This window comes from Astatotilapia calliptera, chromosome 7, assembly GCF_964374335.1.
Source record: "Astatotilapia calliptera chromosome 7, fAstCal68.1, whole genome shotgun sequence".
Taxonomy (NCBI): domain Eukaryota; kingdom Metazoa; phylum Chordata; class Actinopteri; order Cichliformes; family Cichlidae; genus Astatotilapia; species Astatotilapia calliptera.
The window spans coordinates 59,622,585-59,640,988 of NC_137428.1; the positions used below are offsets into that span (position 1 = coordinate 59,622,585).

At 40.2% G+C, this 18,404-nt stretch overlaps 2 protein-coding genes and 1 long non-coding RNA gene across 3 annotated transcripts in view; 1 reads left to right on the forward strand and 2 right to left on the reverse strand.

The window, feature by feature from the left end:
• Positions 1 to 414: 414 nt before the first annotated feature.
• dnaja2b (DnaJ heat shock protein family (Hsp40) member A2b) lies at positions 415 to 7,442 on the forward strand. The gene is made up of 9 exons (XM_026176074.2): positions 415 to 575; positions 1,467 to 1,526; positions 1,870 to 2,096; positions 2,180 to 2,260; positions 2,376 to 2,509; positions 2,622 to 2,818; positions 2,963 to 3,107; positions 5,191 to 5,318; positions 5,406 to 7,442. Exons 1-9 carry the CDS (start codon positions 498 to 500, stop codon positions 5,592 to 5,594), a joined length of 1,239 nt encoding a protein of 412 aa, XP_026031859.1. The 5' UTR covers positions 415 to 497; the 3' UTR covers positions 5,595 to 7,442.
• Positions 7,443 to 7,807: 365 nt separating this feature from the next.
• On the reverse strand, positions 7,808 to 8,299 carry LOC145430175 (uncharacterized). The gene is made up of 3 exons (XR_013910620.1): positions 8,186 to 8,299; positions 7,993 to 8,097; positions 7,808 to 7,899 (listed from the first exon to the last, which is right to left on the reverse strand). It is a non-coding gene; the product is annotated as an uncharacterized LOC145430175 (long non-coding RNA).
• Positions 8,300 to 14,433: 6,134 nt separating this feature from the next.
• kcp (kielin cysteine rich BMP regulator) overlaps positions 14,434 to 18,404 on the reverse strand; it is a 31,060-nt gene continuing 27,089 nt past the window's right edge. The window contains exons 44-51 of the mRNA XM_026176077.2: positions 18,227 to 18,329; positions 17,960 to 18,102; positions 17,528 to 17,700; positions 16,660 to 16,771; positions 16,472 to 16,573; positions 16,211 to 16,375; positions 15,810 to 16,110; positions 14,434 to 15,032 (exon numbers count right to left, since the gene is read on the reverse strand). Coding sequence (XP_026031862.2) covers positions 14,794 to 15,032; positions 15,810 to 16,110; positions 16,211 to 16,375; positions 16,472 to 16,573; positions 16,660 to 16,771; positions 17,528 to 17,700; positions 17,960 to 18,102; positions 18,227 to 18,329 — 1,338 coding nt within the window. The 3' untranslated portion in view covers positions 14,434 to 14,793. The remainder of the gene's footprint in view (positions 15,033 to 15,809; positions 16,111 to 16,210; positions 16,376 to 16,471; positions 16,574 to 16,659; positions 16,772 to 17,527; positions 17,701 to 17,959; positions 18,103 to 18,226; positions 18,330 to 18,404) is intronic.

The following is an 18,404-nucleotide window of genomic DNA, read 5'->3' on the forward strand; positions in this document are numbered from 1 at the left end:
AATTACATTTATGTTGTGTCAGCCTAACAGCTATAGGCTCAGCTTAAATAAAGACTGCAAGGCTTAGAGCTGTTGAGCGTGGTGGTATTATGGTACACTCAAAGTTCTAAAAGAAAATAACCATAACATATAATAAGTCCGGAAAATGTATCTTCTGGGACATATTTTTAACCAGATTACCAATGTGGAAAGTGTGACTTTCATGCTTTAAACAATGTTTTGTAACAGATTAACACAATCCCTAATGTTTTTTTTTTTTTTTTTGTAAACACACACAAAATCAGTCATTAATTACACGTATATCATACAAATTAAACGAAAATGTATTTGTTTTGGAATAATAAGTATGTGCCATGTTTCAGCATCTTTTTGTCATGGGGTGTTTGTCTGTGCTGCTTCTGGCAAAAGTCCGGACAGTCCCAGCCGGTAGATCCGCGTATCGTCGCACAGCTGAACCTCCTCCGGAGAAGGTCTCTCTGTAGTTGCCGGTTAGCGTCATGTCGGGCGTTGTGGATACTAAATTGTACGACATCCTCGGAGTTTCGCCGTCTGCGTCTGAAAATGAACTTAAAAAGGTACGTAAATGCTACAGTGAAATGAATGTTTTGGAGTTCAAACAAAATTGAAAAAAGAGGAAGAGAGGTCACCAGAGCAAATGTGGCCTACAAACAAGCTAATGGATGTTTAGCTAGCTTAGCCAGTAAAATGAGCTGGATAACAGCGGGATACATCACCGGACTTTTAAACATAATTTAAGCGACACATTGGCATTAAATGATTGCTTATAAGTGTTTCTAAATACGTGATAAGGATGAAGTTAGTCTCTTTGAAAACAGAGATAACACTGGTAAACACGAGTGTGATAGCTTGCCGGCTACTAATGCTAAATTCCAGCAAATAGTCCCCACCAACTCAGTAACGAAACAACACTCGCTAAACGAGACACTTAGCTTAATAAACTGCCAACCCCAGTGTAATACTTGATCATGCTTATCAGTATTGATGGTAGGCAACGCTATAAACAACGTGTGTGATGGTCACAAGCTAACGTTCATGCCACCATTCGTGCAGCTACATTAGCCAACGTCCAGGCGTTATTCCCTTTAAAATCCATTCAAACATCAAGCAGATGCTAATGGCTCATATTTGACAACTGCTGCGTCCTCTGCAAAACCCGACATAACACAACTTATACAGCTTGTGTATTCATCTTATTTTTGTCTCGTAATAAAGACCTTGTATTTCCGTCTATCGGGATTCAAAATAACGCTGGCAAGTCAAAAGCTGACTATTTGGAAGCAGTGTTGTTGAGTTTCTGACATGTTACATGCAACCATGATCTTGACTATATCCTGTTGTTTTAGACAGCAAGCTAATTGAAGCGTCTTGCTACAGGCACATGAGCTTAGGTCTGTGACCCAGCTTTCTTCACGCTGATATTTTTTATTTTTTTTGGTTTATTACAGGCCTACCGCAAATTGGCCAAAGAGTACCACCCTGACAAGAACCCTGAAGCTGGAGACAAGGTATGATGCACCAAAACAGTAGTGTTAGCAACAGCACCAAAGGATGCTCAGTTGATCAACAATTGGGCATGCAGAAATGATGTCGCCTCCATTTATAATGATCACATAGCCCAGTGCTTTGAGGATTACTCCTAGGCACAGATTAGAGTACAAAATGTGACACAGGCTTTCCACTAGAGAAGAATGCTTTTTAAAAATATATTTATTTCTCTATGACTCAAATCTTAAAGCCTCTTTTAAGTCCTTTGTGCTTTGTAAAAGGGAACTGTTGTTGAGGTGCACTGAATTTATTTTCTTCATGCACCAGTTCAACCTGTCTGATTGTGCTTTGTTCATTTTCCAGTTTAAAGAGATAAGTTTTGCATATGAGGTATTGACAAACCCAGAAAAAAAGGAGCTTTATGACCGCTATGGAGAGCAAGGCTTACGGGAGGGAGGAGGAGGAGGACCTGGCATGGAGGATATCTTCTCTCACATTTTTGGTGGAGGACTGTTTGGGTTCATGGGGGGACAAGGAAGAGGACGCAATGGAGGCAGGAGGAGAGGAGATGATATGGTACACCCGCTGAAGTAAGTGTTGTTGTTTGATGGATGCTTCAGTGGATGGTGCATATGTAATGCAGTATGTGTACTTACAAATCGTGTTGTTACAGGGTTTCTCTTGAAGACTTGTACAATGGTAAAACCACAAAACTGCAGCTCAGTAAGAATGTGCTGTGTAGTGCCTGTAATGGGTGAGTTTCCTTTTTGTTAAAATTATATTGATTTGTAGTTTTAAGGCTGTCTGATGAATGATTTGCAGTTGCTCTAAATGGATAATAATGCTGATACTTTACTGTTGGCTTTTAGTCAGGGTGGTAAGGCAGGAGCTGTGCAGAAGTGTGTAGCATGCAGAGGACGGGGCATGAGAATCATGATTAGACAGCTGGCCCCAGGAATGGTTCAGCAGATGCAGTCAGTCTGCACAGATTGCAATGGGGAGGGTAATGTATCCCCACACACCTGCAAACTGACATTAAAAACAAAGTTAATGTACAAACCGCAGCAAAACAGCTCTCTGAGGTCTTCTATTCTGTGTGTGTGGTTGTTGTCCAGGTGAAGTGATAAATGAAAAGGACCGCTGCAGAAAGTGTGAGGGTCATAAAGTCTGTAAGGAGACTAAGGTTCTTGAAGTTCACGTGGACAAAGGCATGAGACATGGACAGAAGATCACATTCACTGGAGAAGCTGACCAAGCACCAGGCATGGAACCAGGAGATATAGTTCTGGTGCTGCAAGAGAAAGAACATGAGGTACCCCAAAACAGACAGCTCCTATTGATTACAAAACTGTTTTTAATAATAGAATAACTTGGATAATGAATAAAGTCTACATTTATCCAAGCGATTTGATGTAATGAACCTAAGCAACAAATATGGGTTTTATATCTCAAATAGGATTTCCGCCGTGATGGCAGCGATCTTCACATGGTTCATCGTATCGGCCTGGTTGAGGCTCTGTGCGGCTTCCAGTTCACAGTCACACACCTCGACGGACGTCAGTTGCTTGTTAAATACCCACCTGGAAAGGTCATTGAGCCAGGTAAACATCTTCCCTTTACTTTAATTTATTTTTTCTGTTATGACATTCTTTCTTTTTTGGTTGGACAGAAGGAAATTTATTGGATGAATACTTATGTTTTACTGCAAGTGTTGGTGCCAGCATTTATTTTTAGGACAGCATAAAAGAGAGAATATAAACATCTAATGTGAACCAAATTGAAAACAAAATTAGATTGTTTTAACAAGTCACCTTGGTGTTGTAGAATTTTCTGGTAATTTCTCAAGGTTGTGCTATATAATTAACTGTCTTGTGAAAAAGCTGTCATTGTTTCAAGTTGTTGAGAATACATATACTTTTTTGGGACATTTCAAACTTAACAATGTAAAATCTAACACTAGTTTTCTAAATAAACATGTAACTATAAAACTGCATTTGAGTTAAAACTGTGGCATTAGCATGTATGATAAGCACAGACACATGTATAATCTAAGTCTTAAAATATCGTTTGCATGACAATTTTGACAACTTGCACCATAGTTTATATTATATTATATTATAAATTCCAGGTTCAGAATAAATATGGAAACCACAGGCTGTATATAAAAGATAGATGTAGCTTCCATGTCAGAAAAGTCGAAATGCTGATGTATAGTATAACTAATTTTGTCTAATGGGCAGCAGGGGGCGACGTCACTTGTTCCCAAAAAGAAGCCTGTTTATATTAGGAAATCAACCAATTAGCGAAGTTGAGCTATGAAATTTGTGATAAAGTTGTTTTGTTTTGGGTTTTCTTTTGGTGTCTCTAGTTTCAAATCTTACTTTTAACCATTCATTATTTTTAAAAAATTTTAAATGTGAAAATATTAGACCCTATCAGTAGGGGTGCAACGATACTCGTATCGATATTGAACTGTTCGATACAGTGCTTTCCGTTTGGTACGCATATGTATCGAACAATGCAAAATTTTTAATTTATTTTATCAACTTTTCTTCTGACGATGCTGTCTGTGTTGACAGCTCAGTGGATCTGCGTTCGACTACTCCGCCTAGGCTGCACTGTCGAGCGCAGATCCACTGAGTGCAGCGCAAGCTAGCAAGACAGAAGCTAAGCTCGTTACAACATGGCAAATTGAACCTCCCCCACCCTCATTCAGATCTGGCCTTTGGAACTATTTTGGTCTTCATGTGAAGTATGACCCTGAAGGCAAGCGCGTCATGGACAAAAGTAAAACAGTATGTCGGATGTGCCACGCAATGCTCAATTACATGGGTGGGAACTACTGCGTTAGCGCAGTTTGCTCATTAACGGAGATTTGCCGTGTTGTGGCGTTAACGTCATTTCAGATTAACGCTGACAGCACTAGTGGGAACAAAATGAATATGACTGCACATTTACGCCGACATCACCATAGTGCAAAGACAAGTGGAAGCAGACAAAAACAACAAGCACACATGCTACAAACTTTACCCGAGTCATTTAGACAGCCGTTAGCACGTGATTCTCCTTATGGGGACCTGATATGTTTAATATGCTGCTGAGAATATAGCCCAGAAGAAGCGTATAGTATAGCTTTTATTTTGGAAAGAGCCATTTCTCTGTAATAAACTCTCTTTTCCAAAGATGAGTGATTTCTCGATCAGATTTATTATTTTATCCCTTTGTTGTTTCAGCAACATTAAATTAAAAAACTGTACGTTTGAGTTCAAATATATATTTATAATTTTAATAAATGACAAATTAAAAAAGCATGAACATTTTTTTGTATCGAAAAAATATCGAACCGTGACACCAAAGTATCGAACCGAACCGTGAATTTTGTGTATCGTTGCACCCCTACCTATCAGATTTGAAAGGACCATAAATCACAGTATGGTTTAGGGCAAGCCTACCTTGTGGTTCCCTATAGTTTACTGTGTCCCCTGGTTTCACTGTCGGATCAATACCTCACTAACACAGCAACTGTGATAATGCTCAGTGCGAGAGATGATGTCAGTGGATGATATCACTGTGGCTAGATCCATCTTATATTTAGACTCTGTTGGAGAGCACATAGACCTCGCACTCTAGTGTACAATTGTTGTTGAATCTGTGTGCCGTTTCTCCTTTGTGTGTTTGTGGCAGGCTGCATTCGAGTGGTGAAAGGAGAGGGGATGCCTCAGTACAGAAATCCATTTGAGAAGGGAGATCTTTACATTAAGTTTGAGGTCCAGTTCCCTGAAAACAATTGGATTAACCCTGAAAAGCTGAATGTGAGTTGCAATAGAGAAAACAAAAATCACAACTCGCAAAATGTTAGAGTGAATACAATGTCGTGATGGATGTTTGTCTTCTTTCAGGAACTCGAGTGCTTGCTGCCTGCCCGTGCGGAGACTCCCGTTATTGCAGCAGATGCCGAGGAAGTTGACCTAACAGATTTTGACAGAAGTCAAGGTTCAGGAAGCGGAGCCAGGAGAGAGGCCTACAATGATAGTTCTGATGAGGAAGGCGGTCATCATGGCCCAGGAGTGCAGTGCGCACACCAATAGAAAGACTACAGACTTGCACACACATAGAAGCATAAAAACACAAAAGTCCCATTGCTAACACCATTCAAGATTTGCGACTCATACATTTTCCTCCTCTCAAGACTCACATGAAAAAGAGAATATATATATATATAATTTCTTTTTTGTTTTTTAGTCTCACACAAAATTCCCCCCCCTTCGTTCAGCTCCATGGTGCCCATAAGACAGTGATCCTGGATGTGTTATGATCATTTTATGTTTATGAACAGTAGTGCTCTTCAAAGCCAGCAGCAGGAAGGTGGCCCCATTTTCAGAGGTTTATTGAATTAACATGATTTAGATCCCTTTGTTTTCATCCTAAATGTTTAGACTCGTCTTTCCTATAATGAAAGGTAATGTATAAAATTCAATTTTTGTTGACTGTCTTGTAAAAAATATAGTTTAAAATCTTTTACACACAAGCGCATGCTGCCGTTTGCTAAAGAGCTTGCCCGTGTAAAACTAGGGTCCAGACATTACATAAACATCTGGCACTACAGGTGTTTCGATTTCAGTGTGTCACCACTATTAAAGTGCCCTGCTCCCATCAGCGCTAACCTGATTATACGTGTCATATTTTGAAAATGGGATTTGCTGGTTCTGTTCAGTTCCTAGCTGCCACACACACATATTAAAGGCCTGACTAAAGTTACCTGCCTGCCAGGCACATTTGTTTTTTGTTTTGTTTTTTTCTCATATGTAAGCTGTTTTTGTCTATGTAGGTGTGAATGATAAGCCCCTTTTCAGACATTCAGACAGAGATAACATTCATTAATCTTTAAAGTGAAAAAATTATGCTGTGCAGATGTATAGCACTTTAGTTAAGGTTCTTTAATTGAAGACAAGTAAATTTTCGAATGTTTAGTTCTCTCCAATAGTGTAAAAAGGGGCAGGTTCTGTATTTGTACTGCATGGTGCTCCTTGGAGAGCTGTACCCTTCCCCTAACACATCCACCCAGGGACAAACATTTCTCTTCTGGATCAGGAAAAAAGCATCATATACAACTCTTCAAATTATAGTCGTTACTGATTCAAGACACATGCACATTCACAGTCTTGCCATTATTGAAGAGAGACGATCAATGTTCAGACATGAAGCCGACAAGTTCAGTTGATTAATGGAAACAATTGCATGTCTGAAGCGGGGGGTTAGTGTGTTTGAGACCTCTGAACTTGAAGTTTTGTGTTCATTTGAGTGGAGGTCAAACTTGTATACTACTTGTATGTGTGTTATGCAGTGGCTCAGTGTGTGGGAGCTGCTGTGGAATGTTCCGGCTTATTAGGGTGGTAGGTATTCCTGCTTTATATTGGACTGCAGTGCGAGTGGATATTATATAAAGTTAGGGAAGGAGAAAAAAATGTTTATTTGCTGAGAATCTTCCCCACATGGACAGTTTTATTCTCACCAGGACTGAGAAGTTCTCCTGGCTTGCAGGAAAACCACTGAGCCTGCACCAAACCCTCTGTTATACATATCTCCCTATTCTTGTTAGCCAAACCTTTGTCCCTCAACATGTTATAAGAGTCCCACCCCCATATACCTGTAAATAAATACAGTCCTACTCCACAGGTGCATTCAGAGTCAACAGCAGTGTCTTTCTTTAGCCACAACTTTTTTTCTTACATAATGGTAATAAATGTTCTGTTCAGATGAAGAGAAGTTAATGGAGCCACTGTAGACTGTTATCACGCACCTCTGTGACTCATTGTGTATTTAATTTAACCCACGGGATAGTCTGTACACAAGGGTCATTGGTAAATTACATTATTGTTGATGCTTATGGTTGTCGAGATTATGATTAAACTGTACAATAAATGACTGCAAGTTCATTGAGCTGTTCTGTTTTCATATGTACAACCTGTACTGGTTTCTGAGCATTCTGTATAAGTTTTGTTACAACCCCGAACAAAAGGAAATACTGCTGATAGGAAATCTGCACCATTAAACCTAAACACATTAGACAATTGGTGCCTCAATATATTCAAAATAAGAAAAGCGTACATTTGTTGGTATTTTTGTGACTGTGTTGTGACTCAGTCTTCTGCATCCTCCGTGTCTCTGCTCTGGAGGGCAACTGGACCCAGGAGTTCTTTAAACCCTGTGGTATTTCTAAAGGATTAAAAAATAGTGTTGGAATAAATGCGGTCAATATTAATTTGGTGTTGACTGGCAGATTCAAGAGGGTGTCATTTACCTATCTCTTTTAGACTGCATGACATAAGAGCGCTCTCTTCTGAGTTGCTCCAGACGCTCTTTCACAACAGTCTTCTGCTTGTTCTTATCTTCCTAAAAAGTAGACAATATGATGATAAGATAGCATGCTAATTCATTGTTTTTGAGGGTTTTTTTTAAGTATACAGTTCCTCAATATGTAGTTACCAGTGGTAGATCTTGAGTAAGGTGCTTTATCCTGTCTGTGTGTTTCAGGCCAAGCAGGTCTTCCTCTGCCTTTCTGTTCTGGATGATTGACAGGCGCTCCTGAATCTGAAAGACATGCTAACAATGTAACATCAATTCTGCTTTCATTTCTGAGTCATGAGCATGCAGTGTCCCTCTCTACACCTTGTCTCACCCTGAGCAGTTGCCTCTCTCTGTCTCTCTGTTGCCTTTGTTCAACTTTTCTTTGCATGTCCACTAGGTTGCGCATTGTCCTCTCTCTCTCCATTGCAGACACCGGTTCGCTCACTCGTTCTCTCTCCATCAGAGAAGCTTCCTTCTTTGCCTTACACTCTGACAGGCTATAGTCTACCTGGAACATGGTGGGAAAATAGCTGGTTGTATGTTTTAAATGAGAACCGATCTAACCAGAATATGTAAAAGACTACTCTTACTGTTTCTTCTGGACAGTATTTCTGCTCCTTATAGCAATCAAGTTCAGGGTCTGTCATGTCCCACTGCTTGGACTCTGTTTCCACCTCAGTCACAACCCTGTCAGCATTAGTTATGTCCTTGCATGTCCCATAGCAGAAGTCGTCTGCATGTGGGTTAGCTTCAGAGGAATCAGCCATAGGGTGTGGCTGTGCGGCTTCCTTGCTCTCTGCCACCAAAGCATGTGTTTGTAAGCCACATTCAAATACAGCTTCTCCTTCATTTGGTTGATCGGCTGTTTGTCTGTTATTGAAGGCCAGCTAATAAGAATTCAGAAAGTGAACACATGAGTTCAGTGACAGTCACAGTGAATTACGTTCTGCTACACTCTTATGAAGTACCTCTTCTACTGTGCTGCACTGCTGGTTTGCAGACTGTGTGTCACAGTGATCTGGAGTACCAGACTTCAACCCAGTAGGTTTCAGCTCTTCTCCACCTCTCTCTTGATCTGACACATCACATTGTGTAGGCCGTGCTTGCGTCTTCAGACTTCTTGCACCATCCTGAATCTGTCCTGTACACCCATCTGCAGGCTCTGCTGCGCTGTCTATGTCATCCTCTGGTGGTTTGCTCCAGGCGAGGGTGATTAAAGAGCCCTGTTTCTCACAGCTCTGGGGGCTCTTTAATTCACTGCCCTCTGCTTCCTCTTTGGCTCCTCCATCTGCAGCAAGACCCTCACGAGCATCTGACACACACAGGATCTCCAAGTAGGGCAGGTCCTCCATGACTGCTCCACAACCTGTTGGAGTTCAAAGCATATTATTCCCACAGTTTTAGGAAAATGTTATTTTATTAGGATAATTAGTTATTAAATGTTTTTAATACCTGAACAGAAATCGTGTTTGTAAGTCCCATCCGCATTTTGGACTTCATTCACTACACCGTTGCTGCTTTTGCTTGAATCAACCGTCTCAGCTTCAGCTGATCCCCCACTCATGTTTTGGACTTCTGCCTGTCCAGTGTAAGAGGACTGAACTATGATTTGCTTGCTGCTGCTGGTTTCAGTAAAGTTTGGATAAGGATTTAACACAGAGCCTGAGCTAAGGGGAGCATCTGAGATCAGGAGGTGGAGCAGGTTGCTAAAGCACTGAGCTTGAAATTCAGATTTATATTTATCCTGCAAAGCCTGGAGAAGCTGTGCATTCTAAACAAAGAGACAAGATGCACCACTATTAACATTACAGCCTTTTGTAGGTTTTCTTGCTTTGACTTGTATGTTGTGATTGCCTCGACTCACCCCATCCATCATCGCTTGCAGTAAAGCAGAAGCTTGGACTTCCTGAAGTTCTGTTAGATGGGTTAGAAGAAGCAGGGCACAGTCTTCCAGGAGAAGTTGGGACCATTCTCTGTAGGCCTGCACTTTGAGCTGGGCCATCGGTTGTGGTTCAGGGTTAGTTTGCTGTAGAGGGCTCTGAGTACCACTGTGTGCCTGCAACCAAGCATGAATTTGATGCAGCCTTTTAATACAGCCATTCCTCAAAGGAACTTGATGATGATTGTCTGTCGAGGAAACAGGAAAGAAGATAATGATGTGGAGAAATGATGGAAATCAAAAAGAAGTAAATTCTAAATAAATTCTGCTGGGAAAAATAAAACTATTTATTACCATATTTTGGAGGCACTGTGAATGCTGGTGCCTGCACATCCTTTATGGAGATTCCATGTATTAATGTGATAAGTTGCTTCCTCTCCTCCTCTTGAGTCAGCACCAGCAGCTGCAGCACTGACTGCTATAAGTGGACCAAAAATGTAGCTCTATTACTTATAAAAGTAATGTTAACCCACTAAAAAAGATCATGTATATAATCTGAGAGCAATATTATAACAGGAGTTTGCTGTCCACAGTCTGATTTGTAATACCTGCTCTATTGTCTCAAAGTCATACTCTTTCTCTTGTGCTTTTCCATGTAGCCACAAGGAGGCCTGCTCTGCTCTACGTGGACCGTTAACATGTGGCCTGAATGGACAGACAGTACACAAAGGATATGAAAACTTGATGATTGTGAATACAAACTGTTGTATACTCTGAGTGTTGTTTTGGCTCACCATGTCTCCCAGGACTGGTGAGCAGCCAGAAGAGCTGTATAGGAAAGTTTCTCTCTCTGAGCTCTAATAGTTGCCAACCTGACGTACAGACACAACAGTTTCAGGCTCTCCCCATGGAGCCTGGAAGATAAAAGATTGATGAATCAACCCTTTCCCTCTCAGGGTTTCATGGTGGTATTTCCCCCCAAAAAACTCTCTTAAGTCAAATGTATGAAACTACTTGAAATAATTTACCTCTCATGCAGGACTGTAAGTGCATCATGTTCTTGTTGACAAAATTTGTGCAACTCATTCAGAAGAGAAACGGCAGACCAGGACTGCTCAGGACAACTTCTAAAAGATGCACTCATACAGGCCCTGAAGGGAAATAAGCTTTACCATGGTGCTTTGGCTTAACATGAATCAAACTAAATGCTTTCCATCCATAATACAGACATAATACAAATATATGAATGCCATCTTAATAGTAGACCCTAAAGTGCCAGTACGTATGAATGTGAGTGTGAATCGTCTGTTGCTTTTTGTTCTCCCTGTGCTGAACTTGTCCAAAGTGTATCCTGCCTGTTGGCCTATGCCACCTGAGATGGGATCTATCCCTTTTCAACCCTTTAGTTAAATAAGCAGTCAGGAAAATTGATGGATCTACAAATTAACCCATCTGTTTTGATAAACCATTTTCTTTGCCGTTACGTGTGCTATTTAACAAAGTTGTTTATGCACATCCTTTTTTAGTTTTTGGATAACACACTGACTCCTTATATCCCCGACCAGTGGCAGTGTAGCCAAGTTCAAACACTCAAGCAAAGTAGCAAAAACATGATCTATGTGTGTTACTTGTACATCCTGAAAGCTCCTGGCAGCTCAGCTAAGCTGAGCATATCAACAGATGCCAAAGCTTCATCTGCACGATCCTCCAACTGTTCTACTTCCTGATGCTGTTGCCATGTCGGCATCATCTCCCAGACGCTCTTAGCTGTGGATCAACAAAGAAGTAATGACAGAAACATGAAGCATCCAAAGCAGACTCCTTCATTGTGATTAAGGTGTACTTAGGTGACAGTGTAGAGGAACATTTCCTTACTATGGTGCTCCTGAAGCATTTCTGTATACAGCAATTGAGTGACCACATCATACTTGACATCCACCAAGAGGAGGACGTCTGACAAGGAGACATGGCCCCACGCCTGGCCTGTAATCCTTTGACTTTGGTTCTGCCATGTAGAGGGCAGTATGCTCCACACACCCTGTGATGCCAATCTTAGTAGAAGCAGACACATTAACAACATAGCTATTGCAAGTAAGCACTTCACTATAAAGGGGTGGTTTGTAATATTAGAAAACTGTATATCTCTGAAATGCTCAGTTGCTCCTTAATACTCAGGTTAAGTAATATTGAATAACCTCTGAAAGATAAAACATCCTCCTTAGTAAAAAGCTGTGTTAACTGGCAATACAATTGTTGCTCACATCAGTACACCCAGTTAAGCTGCAGTCACCGAGTTGTTTTCTACTTGCTTTAGCGATTTGATGTGCTACATGCAAACCACAATTTAATATTATTGAATAATGCACAGATTTGCCACAAGGACTAGGGTATTAAAGAAAAAGCAGTTACGAATTTTGCTCCTTTTAGGTTCTTTAATCTTTGGCTTTTCACACATGCAACACAGTAATCTGGGTGATGTGGCTGTAAGTCTAACAACGGTGTACTATGTGGTTCATACATACACACAATAAAAATCAATACATGTACAAATTTAATATTAAAATAACACATTTTGCTATAAACTGAGTAACTTCTCACCCTCAATAAAAGATGCTCACCTAGCCCAGTACTGCCTGGCTGCTTTTTTGAGCCTTTTCACACATGTCTTTTTCCCAGAGAACTCTTTCCCCCCTCCCCATCTTCCGATCTGCGGAAAGCAAAAGAGGGCAAATAATGAACTGCATTAATGCAGGAGAAAGTGTACAGTTCTGCAAGTACATACCTGTACCAACCTGCTGTAGGGATCCTAAATCTGAGGTGTATGCCTTTTCGAAAGTATTAAAGTCTGTATTCTGGAGCAGGGAATCCATCGTGTGATGAAAAGCATTGGGATTTCCAGTATTTAGTAGCAGGAGGTCCCAGTATAGCTGAAGATAAGAGTATTTATAAGAGCAGTAGTAATAATATTTTGATTATGGAGTTAAGCTACGATATTATCATATTAAAGAAGAAAAATTGTACCATTTCCTTCTTTTCCCTTTCCCTTTCCATTTCTAAGAGAACATCCAAAACATTTTCACCAATACAGGTCCAGCTACTGTCTCCTCCTGCAATCTGAAGCACAAACAGCCCCATTGTAGTATTCTGTTACTATTTGTTTGTTTGTGTTTGTGTCTAATTATGTGTGAGCTGGTACCTTCCTCATAGCTGTATGTGCTTCAGTGATGTTGGAAGAAAAATGAAACACTTTGCTGTAAAGGAGACTCACATCCTCAGGGGTAAACTCTGCGCCAACAGACATACCTAGAGACTGGTAAAGACCAGCAATGTAATCCTGAAGCAAAGCACATGGTTGTAATTACATTTATTTTCAGTTCATTCAATTCAACCTTGTACATACAAAAGGAAAACAAATGCATTTCTCACACAGCCACAGCAAAGTATCCTACCTGCTCCATGTTTTCAGGTTGATAAATTATGCAGCATATTACTATGGTTACGGCAGTCCTCTGGGAAACAGCTGGATCAGCTTACCAGCAACAAAAAGTGACAGTGTATCTGTCAGAGAGTGAAAGGTGATACATGACCACGTGATGCTTTACACCTGAGTGTAGTGCTCTGTAACATTTAACACGTAGTGAAAGTCAGTGGCTCCATGCCTTTTAGTGTTGTGTTGTCTTTATTTTAAAGTCTGTGGTGTCAAATGATTTATTTACTTTATTTTTAAGGCATACAAAGTCCTAGTATGTGATTTAGGCTTCTGTTCTCTTCAAAAGCTGTATGGTGGATCAACTTAAAAAAAAACCAAACTAACCATTTTGGGTTTTATTAAGCCTTAAATGTAGGGGTGTGGGTGCTGTGATTGACAGGTATGCGTTGCCTGGGTCTCACCTCTGTTTGCAGAAGTTTATGCTCCAGTTTTGTTGTGTAGAATTCTAGTATTTTATCTGTATGATACTGCTATACTATTTGCATGATTATCAATAATTAAAAGGAATCTGCTTCCATGTGATGAACCCATATACCTTATATATCTTGTTTAACAAGCTTACTAGTTATCTGATAGCTTAGCACTTAACCATTTCACCTGTTGAAACTTCAAATTGTCCAGAGTCCAGAAAATAATAGATGATATCATGGTGGCTACATACAACTTTTATATACAGACTATAGTGTTGTAAAGTGGCTGTGTTTCTTTGTCTTATTGTAGAAAAACATCACTGTTAAGAGGAAAACAAAGGGATATGAGCCGGTTTCTTTTTTTGATTTGCTTAAAGTTATGACATATCTAGGGACACCAGTGTTTTCTTACAAAGCACCCTGGACCATGGACAATTTAGAGAAAGAAGTGAATGTAAACATGTCTGGCCAGCTCTCCCTAAAAAAAAAAAGAGAGACCTCAGTGGGATTTCTTGGTCAAATAAAGGTAATAATAATGAGGTGGTTAGGTCTATAAGCAGTTGATCATTGAGAATCACCCTGAAATAAGCTGATTTATTATTGAAAACTGCTTACCATATTTGTTGAATTGTAAAGCTATTTCACACATTTTCATATGTGTAGCTGACCTGATGTGTACTCACTAAAATACACTCTACTCAAATAAATACAATGTGTGCAGAAAGGACAGTGTTGCCAAATGGGTGATTAAATATCAACATGAAGTTTGTCTCTGAACACAGAAAAAGAAACAACAGAAATATTAGTGAAACTTTTATTTATAAAATGGAGAAGGAAAAGATTACCTGAGATTATATGGCTTCCTGTATGAACAGTCAGACATTGCACAGTGCTAAAAATGTAACCTGCATGATAAACAACTTTAAATAATTGCTAATACTGTTAAAGTAAATGTGTGAAACAAACTAGGTATGGAATTAAATGACAAATCTTTAAGTAGTATAAATATTCAGTGTTACAATATTTATAAAAACCAACAAACACAGTATGTGGAGTCCACAGGTCATGGAGGTTCATCTGGAAATCTTTCCATTGTATACAGTAACATGGGGCTGATGCAGTGACAGTGCATGCGTGTGAAATTATAAGTGAGTGTCCACTTATTCAGTAACTGTGGCATTTGAGGAGCTGCCATGAATGATCTTTGGACACTTCTCTTGTGGTATGCAGTAGTTGTTGTGTAGGACCAGACCAGCAGGACACTGACATCCTGGAACACAGGGCTTGAAACAGTGGCTTTCTATCACTCCCAGAGGTACATCGACATTAAAGCAGGTTACAGGACAAGGGGGGCCGCACTCATCAAACACAAAGCCCCTCTCCACTGGGCAGCCCACAGCTGTGGAAGACAGGAGCAAAGAAAACACTGTGAGCACTATAGCTTCAAGCATATGTCTTATTTTGACCTTTACTGATCCTCAGCAGAAATTTCCGGGTGGCTGACAGCAGTGAGGCCAATGGCTGTTTATTTTTAATTCACAATGAATCATATTGCATTACTTCCTTATAACATTAAGCAGTTTATGTCATGGAACGCCGTGTGGCAAGCAGACTGTGGACCCAGAGGCAGGACACAGGAAGAGAAATAAACTCAAAAACTCAGCTTTGCTTGCTGGCAAATTACAGAAATTACACAAACCAAACCGAAAAATAGGACTCTAGGAGAACACACGGACAAGAGAGCGCACAGCAAAAGGGAGGACGTGACAAAGAACACATTTTAGTCAAAATAGCCAAGAGGAGATTAGAGCAAACAAGATGAGAGACTATCAAAATAAAACAGGAAGTAGCAGAACATGAGAACAGAAACACAGACCTGAAACAAAGACAGAAAAGGAACCAAACACAAAGAAGGAAACACCAAGGACAAAACACAGGGATGAGGTTAGGACACACATGGGAACATTAAGAAGACAGGAATACACAGAAACTCAGGATATAAAACATAAACTGAAACCAACTGAAAACTAGACAAGACCCAAAATTTAAAAAGCTGGGCCCGTGACAGTTTAAAGTTGGTTATGAAGCTGACAGCTGGTTGCCGGCATGCACGCTCGATGTGAAATGATAATATACATCCTAGAGTATATTTGCCACTTTCTGGTGATTTACTCACCACACAGAGACGCGCTCCTCCACTGCACGATGACTCCTGCTGCTCTGCACTGGCTCGCGTAGGCCTCCAACGTGTCACAAAGACAGTCATCAGTATTGGCACCGCAAGCACAGAGGTCGTAAACACAAGCTCCGTACCACTGTTCAGGAGGCACCACGGGATGACAGGGCTTAAAGATGGCAGACTTCAGGATTTTACAGCGAGTGTTGGCCCCCTTTTTGGCCTGGTAGCCTGCATCCTTACAAGGGTCAACATTCTCGCCAGGACGACAGGAGGAGCGGAAATGGGTACCATTTGTGACCTTAAATGACAAAAAGTTATTTCATTTGCATGCAGTCAAAATTAGTGATAAGCTATGTATTTTATAGAGTCTCTGTATTACTGCTGTGTATTGATTTTACCCTCCAGCTGTTTCCAAATTCAGACTCAGATAGGGTGATTCGTCCATTTGGCATCCGGAGGTCATCCTGGTAGTAGTTGTTGAAGTTTCCACAAAGACCACAGGTGTGGCCCTTATAGGAGCCTGGCACACTTACTTCTACATGTGAACGAGGACTCCACAGCACCTAAGGTGGGCGAGTGGATGTACCAGTTTGTTACAAAACTGGGAGTGACCAAATTTGTGAGAAGGTAAAGAGACAGAAAAACAAAGAGTACTGCACCTTCAGACCAATGTTAGTGTTGAGTAAAATTGTGTTGGTTTGCCGTTCGATATAGATGTATGGTTCCCTGAGAAATGGCAAAGTTACAGCCTCATCATTCACCTGGATAAAAGAGGAGATGGATGAGTGAATGCACTAAGCATAAAATTCACTGGGTAAAACCCTTTATGGTCTATTTACATACAAACCTTCACAATCCAGTCCTGCAGTAGCTGCACTGTGACATCACCCAAAAACACAGTAACCTCTTTAGTCCAGGACACTCCTTTACGTCCACGATCATCATTTGTAGCATGAACACTGTAAAAACAAAAATGTGCTTTCTTGTTTTGTTACTTGTTACCTTTTAGCAAAATTTTGTGCTTTAAATACAATAACAATGCATCTATTTTCTGAAACACCTCCAGTTCCAGCCAGCTAGGATGTCCAAGACTATTTTTTCTGTGAGGCAATGATGGCAACTGCACCTCTTGGGGAGGTACTCCATATCATCAACCTCAACACAGAACCAGTACTGTTCTGGTTTGTTTGAACAGAAAAAGAATCTCTTTTTCATTAGTGCTGTCAAAATTAACGCATTAACGCAAAATAATCCACCATCATGCTTAACGCGTTTATAAATTTTAACTCGATGAACACATCTGGAGCACACAATGACTCAAAATACTCGAAACGATTCTGTCTATGTCTATATATATATATATATATATTAGCGCCACCGAAAATTAACGAGTTAACGCGAATTAATCCCCATTGCGATTAAAACTTTTAACGCAATTAATGCATCCGGGAGAAGATTGAAGAAAACTATTCAAATTCTATTTGAATTTGAATTTCTTGTTTATTCTACATTTACTTTATTATATTGCATAAATGTCAGTTAGAAGCTTAAATATAAAGTTGAAAAAAATCAAGTTATCAGGATCAAGTAATTGCGATTAATCGCGATTAATTACAGATAATTGTGAGATTAATTTGTTAATTTCTTTTAATCTATTGACAGCACTACTTTTTATACAATTAATTATTATAGATATTGTTTGGGATGAATTTCACCTGAAATCTCCACTCTCACAATCCTGTGTTAGGACATATGTGCACGTTCCCTGGAAGTGCAGCATGCGGCCATCGAAGGTCCGGTAATGAGGATCGCCAAAGGCACTGCAAGTAGCTGGACGAGGAAGGCAATGAGGACAACACAAACCTGGGATAACTGCAGGCATCTCATCCTGGCAGTAAAACACACAAACAGACTGTGTTAACACTGGCTGTGTGAGAATATGATGAACCTAAAATGATTTAAAAAACAAAAAGTCTGCAGTGACAAAATGTGCTCTGTGAAAATAGCCAGCGTGTGAACACAGATGAGAAACGTCAGATAATAACTGATTCTCTGCAAATTGATGGGTGAGCATCATGGGAACATTTCAGATAATCATGAAACGCCATTAAAAAAATTTTGTGTGTGTGTTTTTCAATAACACTCACATTTGCACAGGTGAGGGGAGGGCAGCGTTCACTGCGACAGTGTACGTCTCCAGACAAACACGTGCAGCTGGTGCATTCATCCACCTCCCAGTGTTCATTGGAGTGAAACACTGTCCCCTGGTACAAACACGACACCTCCGAGTCTACAACACATATCCACAACAAAGTTTAATCTTTGTAAAGAATACACCCCATCCATCTGTCACATCATTCCAGTGTCGAATACCCAGAGGTGAAAAGCCAGCAGCTGTTTTTATTTTGTGATACCTTGACATTCATAGCAGCATCTCCCAGGAAGTTTCACTTGCTTTTGTCCTTCCAGACAAATGGCAGGTAAACACTCTTCAATGCTGCACTCAATGTAGCCCAACTGAGGATGCAACCACAAACAGACTTCTTAAGAAAATAATCTCAGTAAATAAAAAAAGGTCTATTTTAGAAATGC

What these genes read in the sequence shown, in the direction of transcription:
- dnaja2b (XM_026176074.2), top strand. Translation starts at nt 498, where the DNA reads ATGTCGGGCGTTGTGGATACTAAATTGTACGACATCCTCGGAGTTTCG. An exon ending in ACCCTGAAGCTGGAGACAAG is followed by an intron (nt 1,527 to 1,869) that starts GTATGATGCACC and finishes TTCATTTTCCAG; the next exon opens with TTTAAAGAGATAAGTTTTGC. An exon ending in TGGAAAGGTCATTGAGCCAG is followed by an intron (nt 3,108 to 5,190) that starts GTAAACATCTTC and finishes TGTTTGTGGCAG; the next exon opens with GCTGCATTCGAGTGGTGAAA.